We start from the raw sequence: 18,798 nt of genomic DNA on the forward strand, positions 1-18,798 counted from the left end.
AGTTGATAGCCGGTGCGTATCACAGACGGAGGATGTAGTAAAAAGAATACTGTAGCTAAACAATGAGCATGCAGAACTGTTGACAAATTATCAATTAATCACTTCACATTGGCATGGGGATAGTAAACGGGTGACGTTCCAGACATTCCTCAAACCCGGTCATTACGACAGAAAGTGTCTAGGTAAAACACTCTACGCCCTCATGCTACAGTTACAACGAACTTATTAGTTTTGGGCGACATGGTCATCGAGACCAAGAGCGTGTCATTCCAGCCGTTTCCGCTATATGAAGGCACCTGAGAAAGCACATAGCTTGTGGCGAAGGAGCCAGCCGCCCACCCAATGTAGCCGAGGATAACTACAGATAAGACATGTCGATTTGTGTCAGGGCACAGTAAGGAGTGAAACACGTACCATCAGATTGAGAAGCTTGGTAGCTGATCGCCTGCGATACGTAGCTAACGCAAGATTCTACGTTCCCACCACCAATCTCCGTATTGAGGGCCTTCCGACCGTTTGCACGGAGCCAGGTGGCCAGAGGGGTCCATGAGTCATCGATGCCGTTGGTCACGCACTCAGCGTTGGTGCCACTAAGTGATATTAGCGGAGACATAGATAAGGGAACGATTTTACTGACGAGCCATCGGAGTCGAGGTACCTGTGGACGTCCATAATGAGGTTGGTGAATGTGCCGTCAGGGTTCTTCACCTCGCCAAGGGCATCAGCAGAACCACTGGATACAAAATTCTTCGCAGAAGTATAGTCTGTCCCAGGGAGGAGAATCATCTGAGTGCTAGCGCCAGCTTCCCTGAAAACAGAATATTAATTAAGATACTCCGCAGAAATAGTCGAACATGCTGACCGAATGGCTGTAACTGCACTCTAGTTCCCAAGAGTTCTCAGTATCATCTTGAACCTGCGAACAAGGAGCACATACCTGAACTGTAATCGTAAAAGCATATTGTCAGAGGTCAAAAAAAAGAACGTCCATCAAGAGATATCATACCGGACTCTGCCCAAGTGCTGATATTCTAGGTTTCGGCAATCTCAGCATGGTCTCTTGAAGATTTTTTCGAGAAACTCACCGGGATATCATGAGGTTCGTTCATGCTGATTGTCAATAAGTCAGTAGTCCATACTTGTAACGGCCATCACATACACCCCAAAGATGACTTTCGTCTCGTTCTTCCAGTACGAGGCAATATTGGACCAGAGCTCAGCGAAGACTTCGTTGCTTGGACCGCCTTGACCGATAACCTATTATCAGATTAAGCATTGTTGACGATAACATAAATACGGTCACTGACCTGCCCATTGTACCTGGCGTAATTGTGGATATCAATTATACAGTAAGCGCCAATGTTCAGACAGTCGGACACCAGCGTGTTATAGTTGGCAAACTGAGTCTCATCCAAGACACCAGTCATTTGGTCATTGGTGAGATACTGCCAACCAACAGGAAGACGGAACACATTGTAGCCGTCATCGAAAAAGTGTTGCATTTGGCCCACGCCATCAATACCTAACGGGTATGTTAGAGTTGTGAGAAAGCGCTCCAAAATAAACCATACCGGATAATTGTTGAATAGGGGGAATAGCACCTGAAGCACTGCAAGTGCCATCTGTGCTACAACCGAAATCTGGAACAGGTGTCTAGGCATGACAAGTAACGGTGGTAGTATTGCACTCACCAAAACCTGCAATATTCACACCTGCGAACTGGAGCGGCGCAGATGTCTGTGCGTTAACAAGGACTGTTGTGGTGCTGAGAACGGCAGCGACAAAGGAATGTAAAAGCTTGATGGCCATTTCACGCAGTGAAAAGAAACAGGAAATCTAGTGAGTGTTCATCCGATAATGTGGTTGTCTTTATGTATGAATTGAAACATTAATTATGAAAGCTTTGGCAGGAACAGATACGCATGATTATTCTCAGCCGTGACCGAAGTTCGCGCGAGTTCTGCATGAAACTATGCAATTTTGAGCTGACCCTAGCCGCGGCGGCAATGCTATCATGGTGACGGGATCTCCAGATCACGAAGATACTGAGTTGACCCTATGAGACCCTATGGTGATGAGAAGAGTCATCTCTAACGCATGAAAATATGCTGACCCCATGGTAATGAGAAGACTCATCTCTAAGACTCTGAATAATGACAGCAGCAGACTAGTCAGGGCGTAAGAAAAAACAGACAAAGTTTGCCAGCGGTCTCCAAGACTACCGCGATGAAATACGAGTAGATCAACGCAACCACGTGAATATCTGTAGGTTCTATGCTTTCCATCATAGTGAATATGTTTGCTTATGCTTCAAAGGCTGGGATAGTGGACTCTGGTGTGGTGGATGGCTGTATGTGCTGACTAAGCCTGGCTAGTCGGTTTTTTTCCGGCGGTCTTGCCAAAACGTTACCTCGCGCTATCTTTTGCTTCGGTCAGCTAATCCCATTAATTCAAGCTTCAAGTTCCGCGTTTCGACTTCATCGACTCCACGCAATTCTGCATCATGATGGGGCACTGATAAAGTTGTAAATTCCCCCGATATGGCGCACGGACCTACGGCATTTACACTTGTTCATAATGCATATCGCATCAACTTTTGGTGGGGGGATGCAGGTGATATCTGGACGCATAATGCATGAGCCTCGGAACTACTTTATGCATTATTAGAAGCCGTCTTTGGGGATCAGGTCGTGTTCAGGGCAGTATCGGTTCATGCTGGTACCTGTTCTGATGTCAGGTTTGGCTGAGGTAGCATGTGCATCTCTAGTTTTTGGGACCTTCTGCGGACATTATTTGCAGGGCACTGGCTTCTCCCATGGCTTTTAGGTCTTGGCACGCATATTTGAGGTAAAAGAATTTGACACCTGTTTTCACTTCAGGTAGCCGTGACTACGACAGAATGACAACGCGAGTACACGTTGTCGTTGTTGTACTTTCGGTGAGTGGTCGGTCCGCTATGGTGATATACTACATCGATATTGCTATCTTTGTTAAGATGCACATTGCTCTCTGGTCGAGACGAGGCACCTGTGACTCCCACGTAACCCTTGATACCTCCATATTACTAAGACGAAGGGGTTGTAGTATCTCCAAGCTAGGTTCACTGCCTGGGACTTGTGAGAAATCACTAGGTGCAGTGAGCGCGTGACATTTTGGCAAGACCCGCCGTATCTACTAATAATGCTACCGCCCGTCGGTAGCAATAGCCCGCATATCGCGCTCGCTGGGCCCAACGACGAGCAGCCCGTTCTCACTTCAGAACATTACAGCCAATAGAGGCGAAATCAGACATTTAAACAATGAGTAACTCGTATTGCATTGGCATAAGGTCTAAACACTAGTAGAACATAGAGATGACCCTAGTCTTCGTCATCATCAGTAGATTGCCCTTCATCACTATCTTCGGTAATCTCGGGCTCTTACACTGCCTTTCTGATGCACGCCTTCGCTGCCTGGACTTCTAGCCGGAAATTCATTTTCTTTGCCTTCGAGTCCCCTTTCTGTGTTCTTGCGTTTTTGTGACGTGCTTGCATCCGAGCGCTTCTTACGAGGTTTGCCAATGACTTCGTCTGCTACCTGTCGCCTTTCTACATCTGTCTTGTAGTTGTCGAGCTCTGACCTTGACAGGGTCTTCCACGCACAGGTGCCCACTTATAACGCGTTGCAAAGGGCTCACATATCGGAGACGATATGGATGTTCCAAAGAGATGTGAATGGAATGCTCGTCGGCCAGCCGTCCAGGAGGATGCCGTAGGACAACACGATGGCCTTCAAATAATGAGAGTAGTTCGTGACAATGTTGGTCTTGTTCGCCATGTATCCTGTCAATAAGAGTCAGCTACGCAAGAGCCAAAGCCGATCAGTCGGCGAATGACATTTTCGAGACTATCGCACGTTTCTGATGATAGAACAATAAAATGGCCAAGTGCAATGGACGGAAGGAAGTCAGACACGGTTCTCCCAAATCGTAGGGAGAGGTAGGTGTGTAGACCTCAGCGCTTTGTGTCCAACATCCAGTGGTTTGAGTGTTCTGAACATGTCTGCAGTCGACGTATTGCATTGATCACATTGAGAATGTGTGATTTAGAATGGTGCGTATTTCAGACGCAAGATGTAAAGAGAATACCAGCAGCTGAACTTAAGCTTGAACGTTGAACAATGCAGAACTATTAATTAATCATTAATCAATCACATCACACTAACACGGGGAATATTAAACAGGATGACGTCTCAGACGTTCCTTAAACCCGGTCACCATTACAGAAAATGTCTAGTATGGAAAGCCTAACGTCCGTGCTCTGTTACTTGATGTGACATGCTCCAAATAAGGCAGTCACATAATTGGGACACCGTGCACCCGCCATCTTTTTTTTGTTTATTCAGCAATCACATATAAACGGATCCGTTTTCTATTTGTACTTGTTGAAGTTTTGTACCAGTACGACGTTTTGATCGGACTATCACATCGCAATGCTTTTCAATGGCTTGACGTCGATGTGTGCATATCGATGTACACAACTCCAGTTTACTATACTTGGTCTTACTTTTGTTATCGGGCAAATGTCGAAACCTCAATTTTGGTGGTGTGATCTTCCATGGCACAGCCACCTTCGCGCCATGTAACCACCAAAACCAATCAATCGTTTCACGCTATAACTACCATATCACAGTACTGAGTATTGATATCAAGCGAGACATATACGACGGCTACGTGTTTGTTTCCAAGAAGAAAGTATCAAGTCCCAGTTCCAAGAAGAAATTTCTAATTTTCACGTTCTTCTTCACCATCTGCATAAGCCTCTGGCCCATCTTCTCCATCTGCGCAAGCCTCTAGCTCATCTTCTTCTTCCCCACTCGTATAAACCTCTAGCCCAAATGCCGGCCATTTGCAGTACTTGTTGCAAATATGCTCCTTCTCAAACTGACTCACAGTCGTCTCGATGTTTCCATCCCCGAAAATATCAAGGTGGCCATCACTGACGGATCTATCTGATGTGTCAGATCAACATAAGAAGCCCAACACTCAAGCAACTCACGGATGTGTCAGGATTTGAGGGTCCGTCAGCAGCGTTGTACTCCCTAATTTTAAAGGTATTGTGTCAGTCTCAGAGCGCACACTGGTACATTGTTCACGCACCTTGATAATCAGATATAAATGCCAATTTACCGGTCTTGGCATATTGTATGTGCTGCGTGAATGAAAAGAACACCGCCAAGTCATAGCCGTACTTGTCATAATCAATCAAAGGGTTGGCGTCCATATTGTGAATGAATTTGACGAAGTCTTCTCCATCGCTGTCGATGAACTCTTCGAGAAGAAAGACGGCACGTGTGGACCCAGTCTTGCCTCCAGGTTTTCTATCACCCTGAAAATAAGCCAGTGCGAGCCCACCTTCTACAAAACGAACTCGTGGAATTGGGAATGGGGGTGGTTCAGATGAAGATGCAACACAACGATCAATGAAGTCGTAGGTTAGCTTTAACAAGGACTTCGCCCAGTACAAAACGTTGGCCTCCTTGAAGAGCCTGGATAGTTCATCAACGAGTGAATAACGGGCAATCTTGTATGGTCCCGTCGTGGTGGTGGGTGTCGCGAATACCTTATGGTAGGGTCGTTTAACAACAATCTTATCGTGCGCAACAGAACCGGGGCCTATCTTTGGCGGGGCCATCAGCGTGAGCCATCCTGTGTGAGCAGTTTTGAAGCCTCCGACTCCAATCAGGCCTTGAGGTGATGTATCGACAATCAGCTCACCCATGGACCACTCAGCAGTGTCCACGGAAAAGGAATGGTACTTGTCCAGTAAGAGGTCTGTTATGGGGCGAGAAGGGACTAGGTAGAAGTGGATCCTCTCACTCTGTCGCCCAAAGACTAAAAGTCAAATAAGTCCTGCTGCTAGCGCCATAAGTATAATGAACATACCTTGCTTCATGTCTAAGTTAGTGCCTCCGCCAATCCTCAAAACTTCCTTCAGTCGGTCACGATCAGGAGAACAGAGAGCTGCAGGTGCGACATCTCTCTTTCGAGGAGGAGACGGAATATCAAAGCTGCTAGAGCTGTGAGTGTGTTGATGGGATCGCTTGGTGGAGGTAGTGACAGTGGTCGTAGGCAAAATATTGCTTCGGACGTTGTCAGAGGTGGTGGCACCATCATTGGTTTGCGCTGTACCAAGCTCACTCTCCAAGTCCACTGAGGATTGTACTGAAGAGGGGACTTGGGGGGTGATAACTTTGCAAGCAGGACGTTGACCAATACGAGCAGCATTCTAAATAGTGAAATAATGTTAGTTTGGCAAACAGGTGAGGTAAACACATACCATTTCAGCATCTTCCCGCCAGTTCTCATATTCAATCCACTGAGTCTCAGGAACAATGACCATTAGTGCGAACTGTCTTGATTTGAATGTTGTTGTCTTTGAGCCTTTGCGGGACAGCTGCTGACATTGATCGTAGAAGTAAGCAACCGACCGTCGGTGATTGGAAAGATCCACCCATGCAGAATCTCGCACTATAAACTCATTCACCCGCCAGAGAAATCCACCACCAAAAATCTGCAACTTGGGCACAATAGTGTCCAATGCGAGCTCAATCAGCCCTGGCGCATCAATCTGTGCATCAATGCCCTTCTTTCCCTCACATATATTCTAAGCAAAGATGTCAGTCACCACCAAGTTCAATAATATAGCGCATACATACCCCAATGGGAACCCCGCGTTTTTTGCGACCTCCACCTTCATGAACTGCACTAATTTCGATTAAGATGGTCTCTGCCGGAGGTGTGGCATAAGATATCTTGGCCCAGCGTTCACGCTCAGTAGCATATAGTGCGTGTTGAGATGAGTATCCAATTGGACCGTTTGATGAACCTGACAGAATCAGAGATGAGTGGAAGGGTCACAACGCACTAAACAAGAGAGAATCATCTAACCTTGCCCAGGCCATGGTGGACCAGTTGACTGTGATGAGCCTTGCCATGACGAGCCTTGCCATGATGTAGGTATCATGATGTCTGGCCCTGCAGTGCGACGAGGCATTGCCACCACAGGTGGAGGGTTGATCGTTACTGTTGTTGTGTGAATTAGCAGAGGGACTCCGAACGTATAATATACTCACATTTCCGTTGTGCTGCATTCACCGACTGTTGAATTGCACGCATATCAGGAGCGACCCGGTCGTTATTTGAACCCTGTGCACTGGCAAATGGACGCAGCTGCTCGGTTCGGCGGGTGGGTCTCACTGAGGTCGCTGGGTTCTTCTTGTAATGCGAGTAGCAGGGGGCACACACATTACGCCCAGGTTGTCCTGGCTCGATGGTAGCCACATAGAAACATGGGTCACCTTTCCTGATCTTGGCCCTGCAAACAGGACGGTCACAGATGCGATCCTCTTTGGCATAGGCGTCCTCGGTGAATTGAGAAATGATCTCGTACTCTGCCATCATGGTCTGTAATAATCTGCTGCCAATTCATCACCTTCAATATATATGTCATCAGGAGGTTTACAAGGTCATACATGAGCGCCGGAACAAGGTCATACATGACTGTAACACATGTGGAGAACACATCGGGAGGTTTGCGGATGACATGAGTCGCCAGAATGTAACTGTGAATCTTGCTTAACACTCTTATTGAGGAGCTAGAAGTGGCTGCACATCAGCCCACGAGCCTTGGAAAGAAATGATGGCAAGCTAGGTGTACTTACTTGATAGGGCTACTTGGAACAAGCCTGAATTTCCCAGTCCCCGGTCCGAGTATGCGACTCTCTACAGATGGGCAAGACAAAGGGGGATGATATGCGAGTCGGAGTGTTTGCCAGTCCAGCAAATGACTTACCCACTTAACAGTTTGAGCGTGAAGTTGGTGTTAGTCAAGGAGGCAATTCTGGATTTGAAGTAAATGACTTACCCAGTCCCCGGTCCGAGTATGTGATTCTCTACAGATGGGCAAGACAAAGGGGGATGATATGCGAGTCGGAGTGTTTGCCAGTCCAGCAAATGACTTACCCACTTAACAGTTTGAGCGTGAAGTTGGTGTTAGTCAAGGAGGCAATTCTGGATTTGAAGTAAATGACTTACCCAGTCCCCGGTCCGAGTATGCGATTCTCTACAGATGGGCAAGACAAAGGGGGATGATATGCGAGTCGGAGTGTTTGCCAGTCCAGCAAATGACTTACCCACTTAACAGTTTGAGCATGAGGATTGGCAGCTGCGTGGTGAACTCAAACTGAGCAAGACCTATCAGAGGATGAGTATCACTGTTTGCGTACCTCTTACAAACCAATTTGAGTCATTATCACTGGCTGCCAGTTGCATAGCCCATCAACACGTAAAGGTACGCAAGGATATCAACATGTAAAAGTACGCAAGGCCATCAGCTACCAGCTGCATAGCCCATCAACACGTAAAGGTACGTAAGGATGATGATGTGCTATCACCGATCGGTGTTCCTGGCAAGCAGAACACCACTCATTCAATATGAGTCCTGCAGCTCAGTCAGATTATAAATATCAACACCTACACAGCCATTGTGATTATTCCATGCCGAACCAATGGAAACCCACTCGTGAGCTTTCACTATAACTTTCCTCCCAGTGTTCTGATCTTCATGCAGCTCCGCTGGAGCTAATTGCACCACATATTCTGCGCATGTGGAAAGCACGCCAGACAGACCGTCAGATTGTCCTTGAGCTGCAGAAGCACATCGACACAAGTCGCTATGGCATCGGGTAAGTCACAGGGTTATTATTCCTCACCCATAATGTAATGTTGAACACTAGACGTACCAAATTTCTCGAAATCCGCCAAGCAATGGGCCTTCACCGGACCCGCCAGCAAGCTCATACTGTTGAGTCGATTCGCAATGCAATGATCGAGTTACGTGCAATCTATCCAAATGCGGGTGCACGTGAAATGGCAAGTTTGCTGTTTCATGAGAAGGATATGAGCGTGGCTAGGTGATATCTGTGCTGACTGTACTGCATCAGTTCGCTGACTCTTTTTCATCTTAGGAGTGTCCTAGTATCATATTTTGCTAGGTTTGAACCTGGCCTTGTCCGCGAGCGTAAGGCACGTCGCCTTCGAAGAAGGCGATTCTGGGCCGCGGGTGTAAATGATTTGTTTGCAGTCGACCAGCATGATAAATGGCTCAAGTTTGGTCTGGGGCTGCACACGGGTATTGAACCATTCTCTGGCCGCATTATGTGGATCAGAGTCTGGCATTCTAACAGAAATCCACAGTTGATTCTTAGCTATTATCTTGACACAATTGAAGAACTTGGCCGTAAGTTAATACATATTATTCATGACACCCATGAGCCTGACTCATTTCATAGATATGCCTATGGTCACACAAAGTGACCCAGGTTCTGAAAACTTTGGCATTGCCAATGCTCACACGATGTTACGACAATGGCATGACCCGGATTTGCACGGCACGCTCCAACATCGCTGGATGCGCAACAAGAAGAATGTCATGCCGGAGATCACCTGGTCTCAACTGCGGCGTCGTTTCACCCCAGGCTTCGAAAGTCTACTGGATCACGGCGTCAACACAGGCTGGTATAATACTAACAACACTGTTCAAGTGTAAGTCATGTTTTCGGGCTTTGTCTCATCATTAGCAGCTCAAATATTCATTTCAGACTAGTTTTCCGTTGGGTCTTTATTCCGTGGCTCCAGCAGGAGCTAAATGCTTATCGAGATCGCATCAACAACTCTGCAAAACGGCGTGACCGCAATAAGGTACGTTTTCTGTAATACCATTGTATTATTGAATCTCACGTCATTTATGTTTTCATCCAGATTCTCCCACATGGCGTCCCCAATCTCATCTACGAGGCAGCTGAAGACTTTGGGGCCTTAGATTTCAAGGTTCGTACTAATGCATCACTACTGTCAACAGTATTCTAATAGCAATCCCATGTACAGATCAAACTCGAACGAGAGGCCCTAGGCCATGTACGAAGTGCCTACATCAAGCCTTCACATCAAGTATTTGATCTGGTCCCTCAGGCATTTGGGGAATACATTGCGCAACTCTATGATCAACTGGGTCGCCCAGCAGTTACACGACAATCAGCTTGGGATATTTATCTCCAGCTGTTGGACCTATTGCAGCACGCTGATGAGCTGCCACCACAGATTGAGCTCCTAGACAGCAGCGAAGATGAAGAAGTTGTCCCGCTTTTGGACAATTACAAGGACTTACCTCCATCCAACGACGCATATTATATGGGGGGTGTGAATGGAGGACTCGGCATGGGTAAGTTGCCGTTTATCATGCTCCATGTTGGAAACATGACATTTTTCAGATACCGAACACCATCGTCAATTGGACAGTTTTGAACGTGATGATGAACCGGAATTGACAGGAGTGGAGGAAGTCTTTGAACTGGATGATGCTGGCTTAGTTGTCTCGGAGTTCTCAGATTGTGAAGATGATGATGGTTCCGCAGACGAATGGTAATTGTCTCATTCATCTCAGTATACTAGTTAGATTTCTTGTACAATTCAGACGCACACTTGTTTGCATTCCGAACCACATCAGCGTGGGGCGATAAAACGTATCTCCAGCGGTGTACAGGGTCCTATGCCCTTAAATGGATGCGTGACACTGATTTGAGAGCACGGACGTTAGGCTTTCCATAGTCTAGGCCGTAAAATACTCCACACCAATTTTATGCTACGGTTGCAATGAGCTTATTAATTTTGGGCGACATGGCCATCGAGACCAAGAGCGTGTCATTCCAGCCGGTGCCGCTGTAGGAAGGCACCTGAGAAAGCACATAGTTTGTGGCGAACGAGCCAGCCGCCCACCCAATGTAGCCGAGGATAACTACAGATAGGACATCGATTTGTGTCAAGGCACAGTAAGGTGTAAAACACGTACCATCAGATTGAGAAGCCTGGTAGGCGATCTCCTGCGATACATATTTCACACAAGATTCTACGTTCCCACCGCCAGTCTCCGTATTGAAGGCCTTCCGACCGTTTGCACGGAGCCAGGTGGCCAGAGGGGTCCATGAGTCATCAATGCCGTTGGTCACGCACTCAGCGTTGGTGCCACTGAGTGATATTAGCATAGGCATAGACAAAAGGATTATTTTACTGACGAGCCGTCGTAGTCGAGATACCTGTGGACGTCCATGATGAGGTTGGTGAATGTGCCGTCGGGGTTCTTCACCTTGGCAAGGGCATCAGCAGAACCACTGGATACGAAAGTCTTCGCAGAAGTATAGTCTGTCCCGGGGAGGAGAATCATCTGAGTTTTAGCGCCAGCTTTCCTGGACACCGAATACATTTTTTAATTAATACACCCCGCAAAATTGTCGAACATGCCACTGACCGGATGGCTGTCACTGCACTCTAGTTCCCAAGAATTTTTAGTATCATTTGAAGCCTGCGAACAAGGGACGCATACCTGAACTGTAACCATGAAACCATATTGTCAGAGGTTAAAACAGAAAACATCAACAAGAGATATCATACCGGACGCCGCCCAAGCGGTGATATTCTAGGTTCAGCAATCTCAGTATGATCTCTTGAAGTTTTTTTCCGAGACTCACCGGGATATCATGAGGTTCGTTCATGCTGATTGTCAATAAGTCAGCAGTCTCTACTTGCAGCAGCCATCACATACACTCCAAAGATGACTTTCGTCTCGTTTTTCCAGTGTGAGGCAATGTTGGACCAGAGCTCAGCGAAGATTTTGTTGCTTGGACCGCCTTGACCGATGATCTATTATCGGATTAAGTATCGTTGGCAATGACAGAAGCACAGTCGCTAACCTGGCCATTGTACCTGGCGTAATTGTGGATATCAATCTCACAGTAAGCACCAGTGCTCAGACAGTCGGACACCAGCGTGTTATATTTGGCAAACTGAGTCGCATCCAAGACGCCAGTCATCTTGTCATTAGTGAGATACTGCCAACCAACAGGGAGACGGAACACATTGTAGCCGTCTTTGACAAAATGTTGCATTTGGCCCAAGCCATCAATACCTAGTGGGAATGTTAGAGTGGTGAGAAAGCACTCCAAGATAAACCCTACCGGATAGTTTGTGAATAGGGGGAACAGCGCCTGAAGCAACGCAAGTGCCATCTGTACCACAACCGAAGTCTGTGGAACAGGAGTCTAGACATGACAAGTAACGGTGATAGTATGGCACTCACCAAAGCCTGCAATATTCACACCTGCGAACCGGAGCGGCGCAGATGCCTTGGCGTTGACGAGGACTGCTGTGGTGCTGACAGCAGCAGCGATAAAGGAATACAGAAACTTGATGGCCATTTCACGCGAAAAGAACAGGGGATCCACTGAGTGCTCATCCGATAATATGGCTGTCTTTTATGCATGAGTTGAAAGGTTAATTATGGCGTGTAGAAAGCTTTGCTAGGAACAGACACGCATGTGGTTTCAGTCGTGATCGGATTTCGCCTATGGTGATGACAAGAAACATCTCTAAATCATGAAAATATACTGACCCCATGGTAATGAGAAGACTCATCTCTAAATAATGACGACGGCAGTCATGGCTTAAGAGAGAGAACAGATATTTGCCAGCGGTCCCTAAGACTACTGCGATGAAAGACGAGCACATCAATACCATCACGTGAATATAATGCTTGCGATCATAGTGAACATTTACTTAAGCTTTACACGCTGGGGTAGTGGGCTCTGGCCAATTATTAACAGCTGAGCTGGCTCCGTGTGGCTACTCGTCTGACTGGATAGTCTCTGCACGCAATTCTGTGTGGGGCTCCGATCAAGTTGTATCCCTCCGATATCAGCCACGACACTTACCATAGAGATAAATTGGAAAATTCCGTGTGTCGGCGGTGGTTGTGCCCAGCGTACAGTTCAGATCCGGGCTGAGGATCACTGCAGAACGACAACTTGAGTAAATGTTGGCGATATTGTACTTTCGGTGAATGGTCGGTCCGCTATAGTGATCGATCATCTACGACAGCGCCGCTTGTTTGTCGATATTGCTGTCTTTATTAAGATGTATATTGCTCTCTGGTCAAGACGAGGTCGCTAGCGCCACCATGGACGCTCCCATGGAGACAAAAACTGAGCGGGGAATATCATATATGTCTTGCAGAGGCGCAACCCTGGAGTTGAAACCACCAGGTGTTGGTTTTGCGCCTGAGACTGAATTCAAGAAAGGATATGAGATTCTAGGTGGTATCCAATACGACAGCCCTACCTTCAAGTTGTGCCTGTTGGGCAAGCACGAATATCTGACTTCGCTGGACCTCGCGCAGCGTGAATTTGGATCCGTCGTATGGGCTCGCGAGTGAACGCTAAGTATTGGGGCTGCCCGGGCCGCGTTGCTGGGGCAGGTACTTATGTAAGCAAATAAGCTGGGGTCAGCCTGCCCAGTGCTCGGTACTTACATTGATTAGATTAGAAACTTTATTTGACGATCCGCATCATAGACATCGCCGCAGGATGTAAATTAGTAGGAAAAATGATCGCGGAGTTAATTGCTATAAGAATCATCAATCAATCACTTTACGCTGGCATGGGGACAGTAAATGGCTTAAGCCAGGTCATTATTACAGGAAGTGTATCTAGGTAAAATGTCCTACATCAATCAATTTTATAACACGGATGCAACGAGCATGTTGGTCATCGGCGACATGGCCATCGAGACCAACAGTGTGTCATTCCAGCCGGTGCCATTGTAGTAGGGCACCTCAGACAAAACATAGTCTGTGGCGAAGGAACCAGCCGACCAGCCAAGGTAGCCAAGGATGACTGCAAAGTATACCAGTCGACTTGTCACTTGTGGCAGGGCAAGGTAATGGGTGAAAACGTACCATCAGATTGAGCAGCCTGGTAGCCAATCTGCTGCGATATATAGCCAACACAAGAGTCTACGTTTCCACCACCAGTCTCAGTGTTGAGGGCCTGCCGACCGTTTGCACGGAGCCAGGTGCTCAGAGGGTACCATGAGTCTTCAATGTTGTTGGTCACGCAAGGAGCGTGGGTGCCGCTAAGTGGTATTAGCGTGGGCATTGGCAAGGAAAAATTACACCAACGAGTTGTCGTAGTCGAGGTATTTGTGGACGTCCATAATAAGGTTGGTGAATGTGCCGTCAGGATTTCGTACCATGCCAAGGGCCTCAGCAGACCCACTGGAAACAAAAGTCTCCGCCGAAGTATAGTTGTTTCCGGGGAGGAGAATCATCTGGGTGGTAGCACCAGCTTCCCTGAATGGCGAAGTTATGAACTTCGATTAAGACACAGATAGCCAAACATACTGACCGAATGGCCGTAACCGCATACTTATTTCCCAGAAATATCAGTATCATCTGAGGCCTGTGAACGATGAGCACATGCCTGAACTGTAATCGTAAAACCATATCGTCAGGGGGGAAAACATAAAACATCCATCAAGAGATTACATACCGGACTCTGCCCAAGTGGTGATATTCTAGGTTCAGCAAACTCAGTATGGTCTTTCAAAGTTTTTTTTCGAGAGACTCACCGGGATATCATGAGGTTCGTTCATACTGATTGTTAATAAAGTCAGCGATCCATAAATGCAGTGGCGATTACATACACCCCAAAGATGACGTTCGTTTCGTTCTGCCAGTATGAGGCAATATTATACCAGAGCTCAGCGAAGACCTCGTTGCTGGGACCGCCTTGACCGATAATCTATTATCGATTTGAGTATCGTTTGCAATGACAGAAACACGGCCACTAACCTCCCCATCGTACCTAGCATAATTGTGAATATCGATCTCACAGTGAGCACCAGTGCTCAGACAGTCGGACACTAGCATGTTATAGTTGGAAAACTGAGTTTCGTTCAAGACACTAGTCGACTGATTATATGTGAGGTATTGCCAGCCAACAGGGAGACGGAACACATTGTAGCCGTCATCTTTGACAAAATGTTGCATTTGGCCCAAACCATCAACACCTATAAGGTATATATATCAGAATGTGTGAGGGTTCTCCAAGATAAACCCTACCGGATAGTTGGTAGACAGGGGGGACAACCTCCGAGATAATGCAAGTGCCATCTGTACCACAACCGAAGTCTGTGGAGCATGAGTTTGGCCATGACGAGTAGCGGTACAAGTATGGTACTCACCAAAACCTGCAATATTCACGCCTGCAAACTGGAGCGGCGCAAATGTCTGAGCGTTGACGGCGACCGTCATGGTGCTGACCGCAACAACAAAGGAATACAAAAAATTGGTGGCCATTTCACGAGAAAAAAGCATGAAATTTTTGAGCGGTTCATCAGATAAAACGACCGTCTTATGTATGAGCTAGGACGTTAAAAATATGCTGTGTAAAATGCTTCGGCAGGAACAGACACGCATGATGCGTTCTCAGTTGTAGCCGAAGTTTGTGTCTGTGCCAGTCCTGCATGCAAGTACTTGTTGAATGCTATGGTGAATAGCCTCATCTCTAAATCGTGGTGACAGTGAGTAGTCCACGACCTAGTAGAGGAAAGTATTGGCCTGCGGGTACTCCAGACTCCTGAAGCTTGGAGTACTGGGATAAAAATCGACGCGATCACGTGAATATCATGCGAGCGGCAAAACATCGCTTCGTTGTCGGGAGTTGGCTCGGGGTAGACCAAAGGTCTCAGGCTGAGCCGGGGCCAGAGGTGTGAATCGTGATGCTCTACTTCAGTGTTGTCAGACGACGGGCCACTTTTTTAGTGTATGAGACCCGCGGGGAAGGATGGCAGCTGAAGACCCAAAGACTGAAGTACTCTGCCCAACGTGTCGCGTTGATCTATCAAGTTGACGTAGACTTGAGTGAACATCATGAAGTGAACACACGTCAAATAGCACACTTATTATGTAAGCTAAAGACATGGGTCCAGGGATGTGTCAGCAAGTCAATCGGAGAGATGGACGTCGACCTACCCTGCAGACTTGAACTCATTTCTGATCTTCCAGGTAGCTCCAATATAGAACTGCGATATTCATTTTACTGACCGACGTTTTACCGCAGGGCACGACGAACGTGCCTGGCAGGTCGCATGGAATCCCACCAAGCCTCTGCTAGCGTCATGTTCCGCAGACAAATCTGTGCGAACATACAGCTATCGGCCATCTGATCACGGAAGTAAATCACTGGCCTTTTCACACGTAGGCACTATTCCAACAGGGCATACGAAAACCGTACGCAGTATCGCATGGGCACCATCAGGCAAAACGCTCGCCGCCGGATCATTTGATTCGAATGTTAGTGTATGGGAACGAGAGGATGTCTCGGACTCCGAGGATCCTGGGGAGACTGCGGGGGATTGGGAGTGTGTGACATTGCTAGAAGGCCATGAAACGGAGTGTAAGAGCGTTGGGTATTCGAGTTCAGGAACGCTGCTAGCAAGTTGTAGCAGAGATAAAACTGTGTGGATATGGGAGGGTGAGTATCTATTGCTTTTCCCTTACTACATTGCTGAATGATTCGATCCAATCAGTTCAACCCGATGCGGATTTTGAGTGTATGGGCGTACTCATGGAACATAGCCAAGACGTGAAATGCGTTGCATGGCACCCTTCCGAAGAGGTCAAATTCCTGCCATCGGAATAATGTGCATGACTGACAGGTATCCAGGACAGATACTTGCATCTGGTTCGTATGACGATACCATTAAGCTCTACATAGACGATCCTTCGGAAGACTGGTATTGTTTCTCGACCCTCTCTGGTCACAAGTCTACCGTTTGGTCCCTTTCTTGGTCGCCGCAAGGTAGTTATCTCGCCTCGTCCTCTGATGATCTTACTATCAGGATATGGAAAAGAGTAGAGGAGCATAAATGGAAATCTGTATTAGAGCTGAGAGGACATGAAAGGAGTATCTACTCGATCAGCTGGGGAGTTGGGAAGGGCACGAGCGAGAATCTTGGATGGCTCGCAACTACTGGTGGTGATGGTAAAATCAATGTCTGGGAAATAACTGTATGTTTCACGCTCATTTCCTGGTGTATCGAGGCTCACAAGCTCTTCTAGGAAACGCAGCATACCAAGGATCCTCTGACTGCGAGACTGCTCGCGAGAATGTCTGGCGCTCACGATGTCAACGACATCAATTCTGTCTCATGGTGCCCTCGCCTAAATCATTCAGATTTGTTAGCCACTGCTGGCGATGATGGCTTGGTCAAAGTATGGAGGGTAGTGCCTTTTAGATTAACTATGTACTGTGCTTCGTTCATGTAAGAAAGTTTACTCAATTTGAATATTTATGCGCGTGGACACGGACTTTACGAAATGAATAATTTACGTATACTATGTTCGATCTTGCCGAACCTCCAGAATGACTCGGTCAGTTGTGTCCACAGCGTAGATTTTTCTTTAGCGCACTTATCTTTCCATATCACCTTTTAACCATGGCGATCCTTGGGCTGGCCCCCTCTACCGCTCCAATAACACCTGCGCATTTTGACATCGAAAAAGTCATTCGGCCAAATATCCTTGCTCTCCATCCTTACCGATGTGCACGCGATGACTACCAAGAGGGAATCCTCCTCGATGCAAATGAAAATGCTCTCGGACACTCTATACCAAGATCATCCAACCAGATCCAGCAGGAGCTTTCATCGACACTAGACGCAAACTTGAACCGATACCCTGATCCCTCTCATGACGGGATAAAATCTCGCATCGCATCTCTCAGATCGCTACCTGGGAAGGACCATGTCTTCCTGGGCGTCGGATCTGACGAGGTCATTGATCTCTTGATGCGAATTTGCGTTGTACCCGTAAACGAGAAGATTCTAATCACCCCGCCCACTTATGGCATGTATTCTATTTGCGCACAAGTGAATGATATCGGGATAGTTCGTTGTAACCTCGAATTGGGTGGCAGCGAGGGAGAGGGTGGGGAGCACGGTCGATTCAGCTTGCTGATTGATAATGTGAGTGTTACATTTTGCATGGTCTCTCAAGTGGCCAACGACTTGCAGATCAAAGCGGCCATCTTGGCCGATCCTTCTATCAAGCTTATTTTTCTCTGCTCGCCAGGAAACCCTACGGGTACTCTGATCAGTCTGGCAGCTATCGAAGCGATATTAGACTATGAACCATTCAAAGGGATTGTCGTCGTCGATGAAGCATATATCGACTTCGCCGGCGAGGGTACCAGCGCTGTATCCCTAATAAAAGACTATGCAAATCTATGTGTAATGCAAACTTTGAGCAAGAGCTTTGGACTTGCTGCGGATTAGGTGAGTACTTCTTCATTGGTACATGTATTGAATCATTGAATTTCCTTTAGGCTCGGTATCGCCCTTGCACAGCCGCCATTGATTCAAGTTCTCACAAATACAAAAGCCCCGTATAACATTTCTACTCCGTCCGCTCAGTTAGCGCTTGCTGCGCTAAGCAAGGAGGCAGTTCAAAACATGCGGTTAAAATGTCAAACGCTCGTAGAGTCACGGAAACAGCTGCAGAAGTCTCTCGAAAGTCTTTCTGCCCTCGGTGTAGGAGACATTATCGGCGGCAATGATGCAAACTTCTTGGTGGTCCCCATCCTCAATAAAGAAACCAGACTTCCTGACAACGCTCGGGCAAACGCGGTTTATACGGAGCTCGCCGAGAACAAAGGAGTTGTAGTAAGGTTCAGGGGGAAGGAAGCTGGATGTTATGGATGTTTGAGAATCACTGTCGGGACTGCCGAGGAGAACGGGACGCTCATTCGACAACTGCAGAGTGCTTTAAATGACTATTAGCTGCGTGGGGCTATGATCCTGTAGATTTTAGATGAGTCGACCTCTTCTCGAGGGGTTCACTTCTCCAAATACAGACGGATTTCATGATTACG

The 18,798-nt window shown here is 47.2% G+C and overlaps 9 protein-coding genes across 9 annotated transcripts; 3 read left to right on the forward strand and 6 right to left on the reverse strand.

Annotated features, from left to right (window-relative positions):
• Positions 1 to 200: 200 nt before the first annotated feature.
• F5147DRAFT_733558 (glycoside hydrolase family 5 protein) lies at positions 201 to 2,142 on the reverse strand (the record flags this gene model as incomplete). Its single annotated transcript, XM_041439423.1, has 12 exons — positions 2,066 to 2,142; positions 1,692 to 1,871; positions 1,572 to 1,640; positions 1,308 to 1,522; positions 1,160 to 1,257; positions 1,086 to 1,110; positions 1,007 to 1,031; positions 938 to 942; positions 863 to 882; positions 638 to 808; positions 415 to 590; positions 201 to 358 (listed from the first exon to the last, which is right to left on the reverse strand). Exons 2-12 carry the CDS (start codon positions 1,807 to 1,809, stop codon positions 201 to 203), a joined length of 1,080 nt encoding a protein of 359 aa, XP_041284374.1. The 5' UTR covers positions 1,810 to 1,871; positions 2,066 to 2,142.
• A 1,254-nt stretch (positions 2,143 to 3,396) lies between these two features.
• F5147DRAFT_660248 (uncharacterized protein) lies at positions 3,397 to 4,038 on the reverse strand (the record flags this gene model as incomplete). Its single annotated transcript, XM_041434662.1, has 3 exons — positions 3,397 to 3,619; positions 3,677 to 3,821; positions 3,954 to 4,038. 3 exons carry the CDS (start codon positions 4,036 to 4,038, stop codon positions 3,397 to 3,399), a joined length of 453 nt encoding a protein of 150 aa, XP_041284375.1.
• Positions 4,039 to 4,762: 724 nt separating this feature from the next.
• On the reverse strand, positions 4,763 to 7,441 carry F5147DRAFT_783000 (uncharacterized protein; the record flags this gene model as incomplete). The annotated part of the gene is made up of 8 exons (XM_041442792.1): positions 4,763 to 4,985; positions 5,037 to 5,079; positions 5,138 to 5,872; positions 5,924 to 6,266; positions 6,318 to 6,644; positions 6,697 to 6,866; positions 6,929 to 7,063; positions 7,114 to 7,441. 8 exons carry the CDS (start codon positions 7,439 to 7,441, stop codon positions 4,763 to 4,765), a joined length of 2,304 nt encoding a protein of 767 aa, XP_041284376.1.
• Positions 7,442 to 8,644: 1,203 nt separating this feature from the next.
• F5147DRAFT_748941 (uncharacterized protein) lies at positions 8,645 to 10,463 on the forward strand (the record flags this gene model as incomplete). Its single annotated transcript, XM_041440119.1, has 8 exons — positions 8,645 to 8,724; positions 8,776 to 8,952; positions 9,007 to 9,278; positions 9,331 to 9,583; positions 9,640 to 9,739; positions 9,800 to 9,868; positions 9,926 to 10,259; positions 10,309 to 10,463. The coding sequence occupies 8 exons, from the start codon at positions 8,645 to 8,647 to the stop codon at positions 10,461 to 10,463; spliced, it is 1,440 nt and encodes a 479-aa protein (XP_041284377.1).
• Positions 10,464 to 10,674: 211 nt separating this feature from the next.
• Positions 10,675 to 12,288, reverse strand: F5147DRAFT_660251 (glycoside hydrolase family 5 protein; the record flags this gene model as incomplete). Its single annotated transcript, XM_041434663.1, has 11 exons — positions 10,675 to 10,832; positions 10,887 to 11,062; positions 11,110 to 11,280; positions 11,343 to 11,362; positions 11,418 to 11,422; positions 11,486 to 11,510; positions 11,563 to 11,587; positions 11,637 to 11,734; positions 11,785 to 11,999; positions 12,049 to 12,117; positions 12,171 to 12,288. The coding sequence occupies 11 exons, from the start codon at positions 12,286 to 12,288 to the stop codon at positions 10,675 to 10,677; spliced, it is 1,080 nt and encodes a 359-aa protein (XP_041284378.1).
• Positions 12,289 to 13,603: 1,315 nt separating this feature from the next.
• On the reverse strand, positions 13,604 to 15,224 carry F5147DRAFT_748942 (glycoside hydrolase family 5 protein; the record flags this gene model as incomplete). Its single annotated transcript, XM_041440120.1, has 9 exons — positions 13,604 to 13,761; positions 13,824 to 13,999; positions 14,046 to 14,216; positions 14,412 to 14,440; positions 14,495 to 14,519; positions 14,570 to 14,667; positions 14,718 to 14,935; positions 14,988 to 15,056; positions 15,110 to 15,224. The coding sequence occupies 9 exons, from the start codon at positions 15,222 to 15,224 to the stop codon at positions 13,604 to 13,606; spliced, it is 1,059 nt and encodes a 352-aa protein (XP_041284379.1).
• Positions 14,887 to 15,804, reverse strand: F5147DRAFT_733581 (uncharacterized protein). Its single transcript, XM_041439424.1, has 3 exons — positions 15,110 to 15,804; positions 14,988 to 15,056; positions 14,887 to 14,935 (listed from the first exon to the last, which is right to left on the reverse strand). Exon 1 carries the CDS (start codon positions 15,569 to 15,571, stop codon positions 15,299 to 15,301), a length of 273 nt encoding a protein of 90 aa, XP_041284380.1. The 5' UTR covers positions 15,572 to 15,804; the 3' UTR covers positions 14,887 to 14,935; positions 14,988 to 15,056; positions 15,110 to 15,298.
• A 79-nt stretch (positions 15,805 to 15,883) lies between these two features.
• On the forward strand, positions 15,884 to 17,237 carry F5147DRAFT_800197 (WD40-repeat-containing domain protein; the record flags this gene model as incomplete). Its single annotated transcript, XM_041443256.1, has 5 exons — positions 15,884 to 15,932; positions 15,988 to 16,401; positions 16,457 to 16,545; positions 16,599 to 16,937; positions 16,989 to 17,237. The coding sequence occupies 5 exons, from the start codon at positions 15,884 to 15,886 to the stop codon at positions 17,193 to 17,195; spliced, it is 1,098 nt and encodes a 365-aa protein (XP_041284381.1). The 3' UTR covers positions 17,196 to 17,237.
• Positions 17,238 to 17,244: 7 nt separating this feature from the next.
• F5147DRAFT_176683 (pyridoxal phosphate-dependent transferase) lies at positions 17,245 to 18,798 on the forward strand. The gene is made up of 3 exons (XM_041428400.1): positions 17,245 to 17,893; positions 17,942 to 18,193; positions 18,248 to 18,798. The coding sequence occupies exons 1-3, from the start codon at positions 17,366 to 17,368 to the stop codon at positions 18,704 to 18,706; spliced, it is 1,239 nt and encodes a 412-aa protein (XP_041284382.1). The 5' UTR covers positions 17,245 to 17,365; the 3' UTR covers positions 18,707 to 18,798.

This window comes from Suillus discolor, assembly GCF_016758755.1.
Source record: "Suillus discolor strain FC423 chromosome Unknown F5147scaffold_289, whole genome shotgun sequence".
NCBI lineage: Eukaryota > Fungi > Basidiomycota > Agaricomycetes > Boletales > Suillaceae > Suillus > Suillus discolor.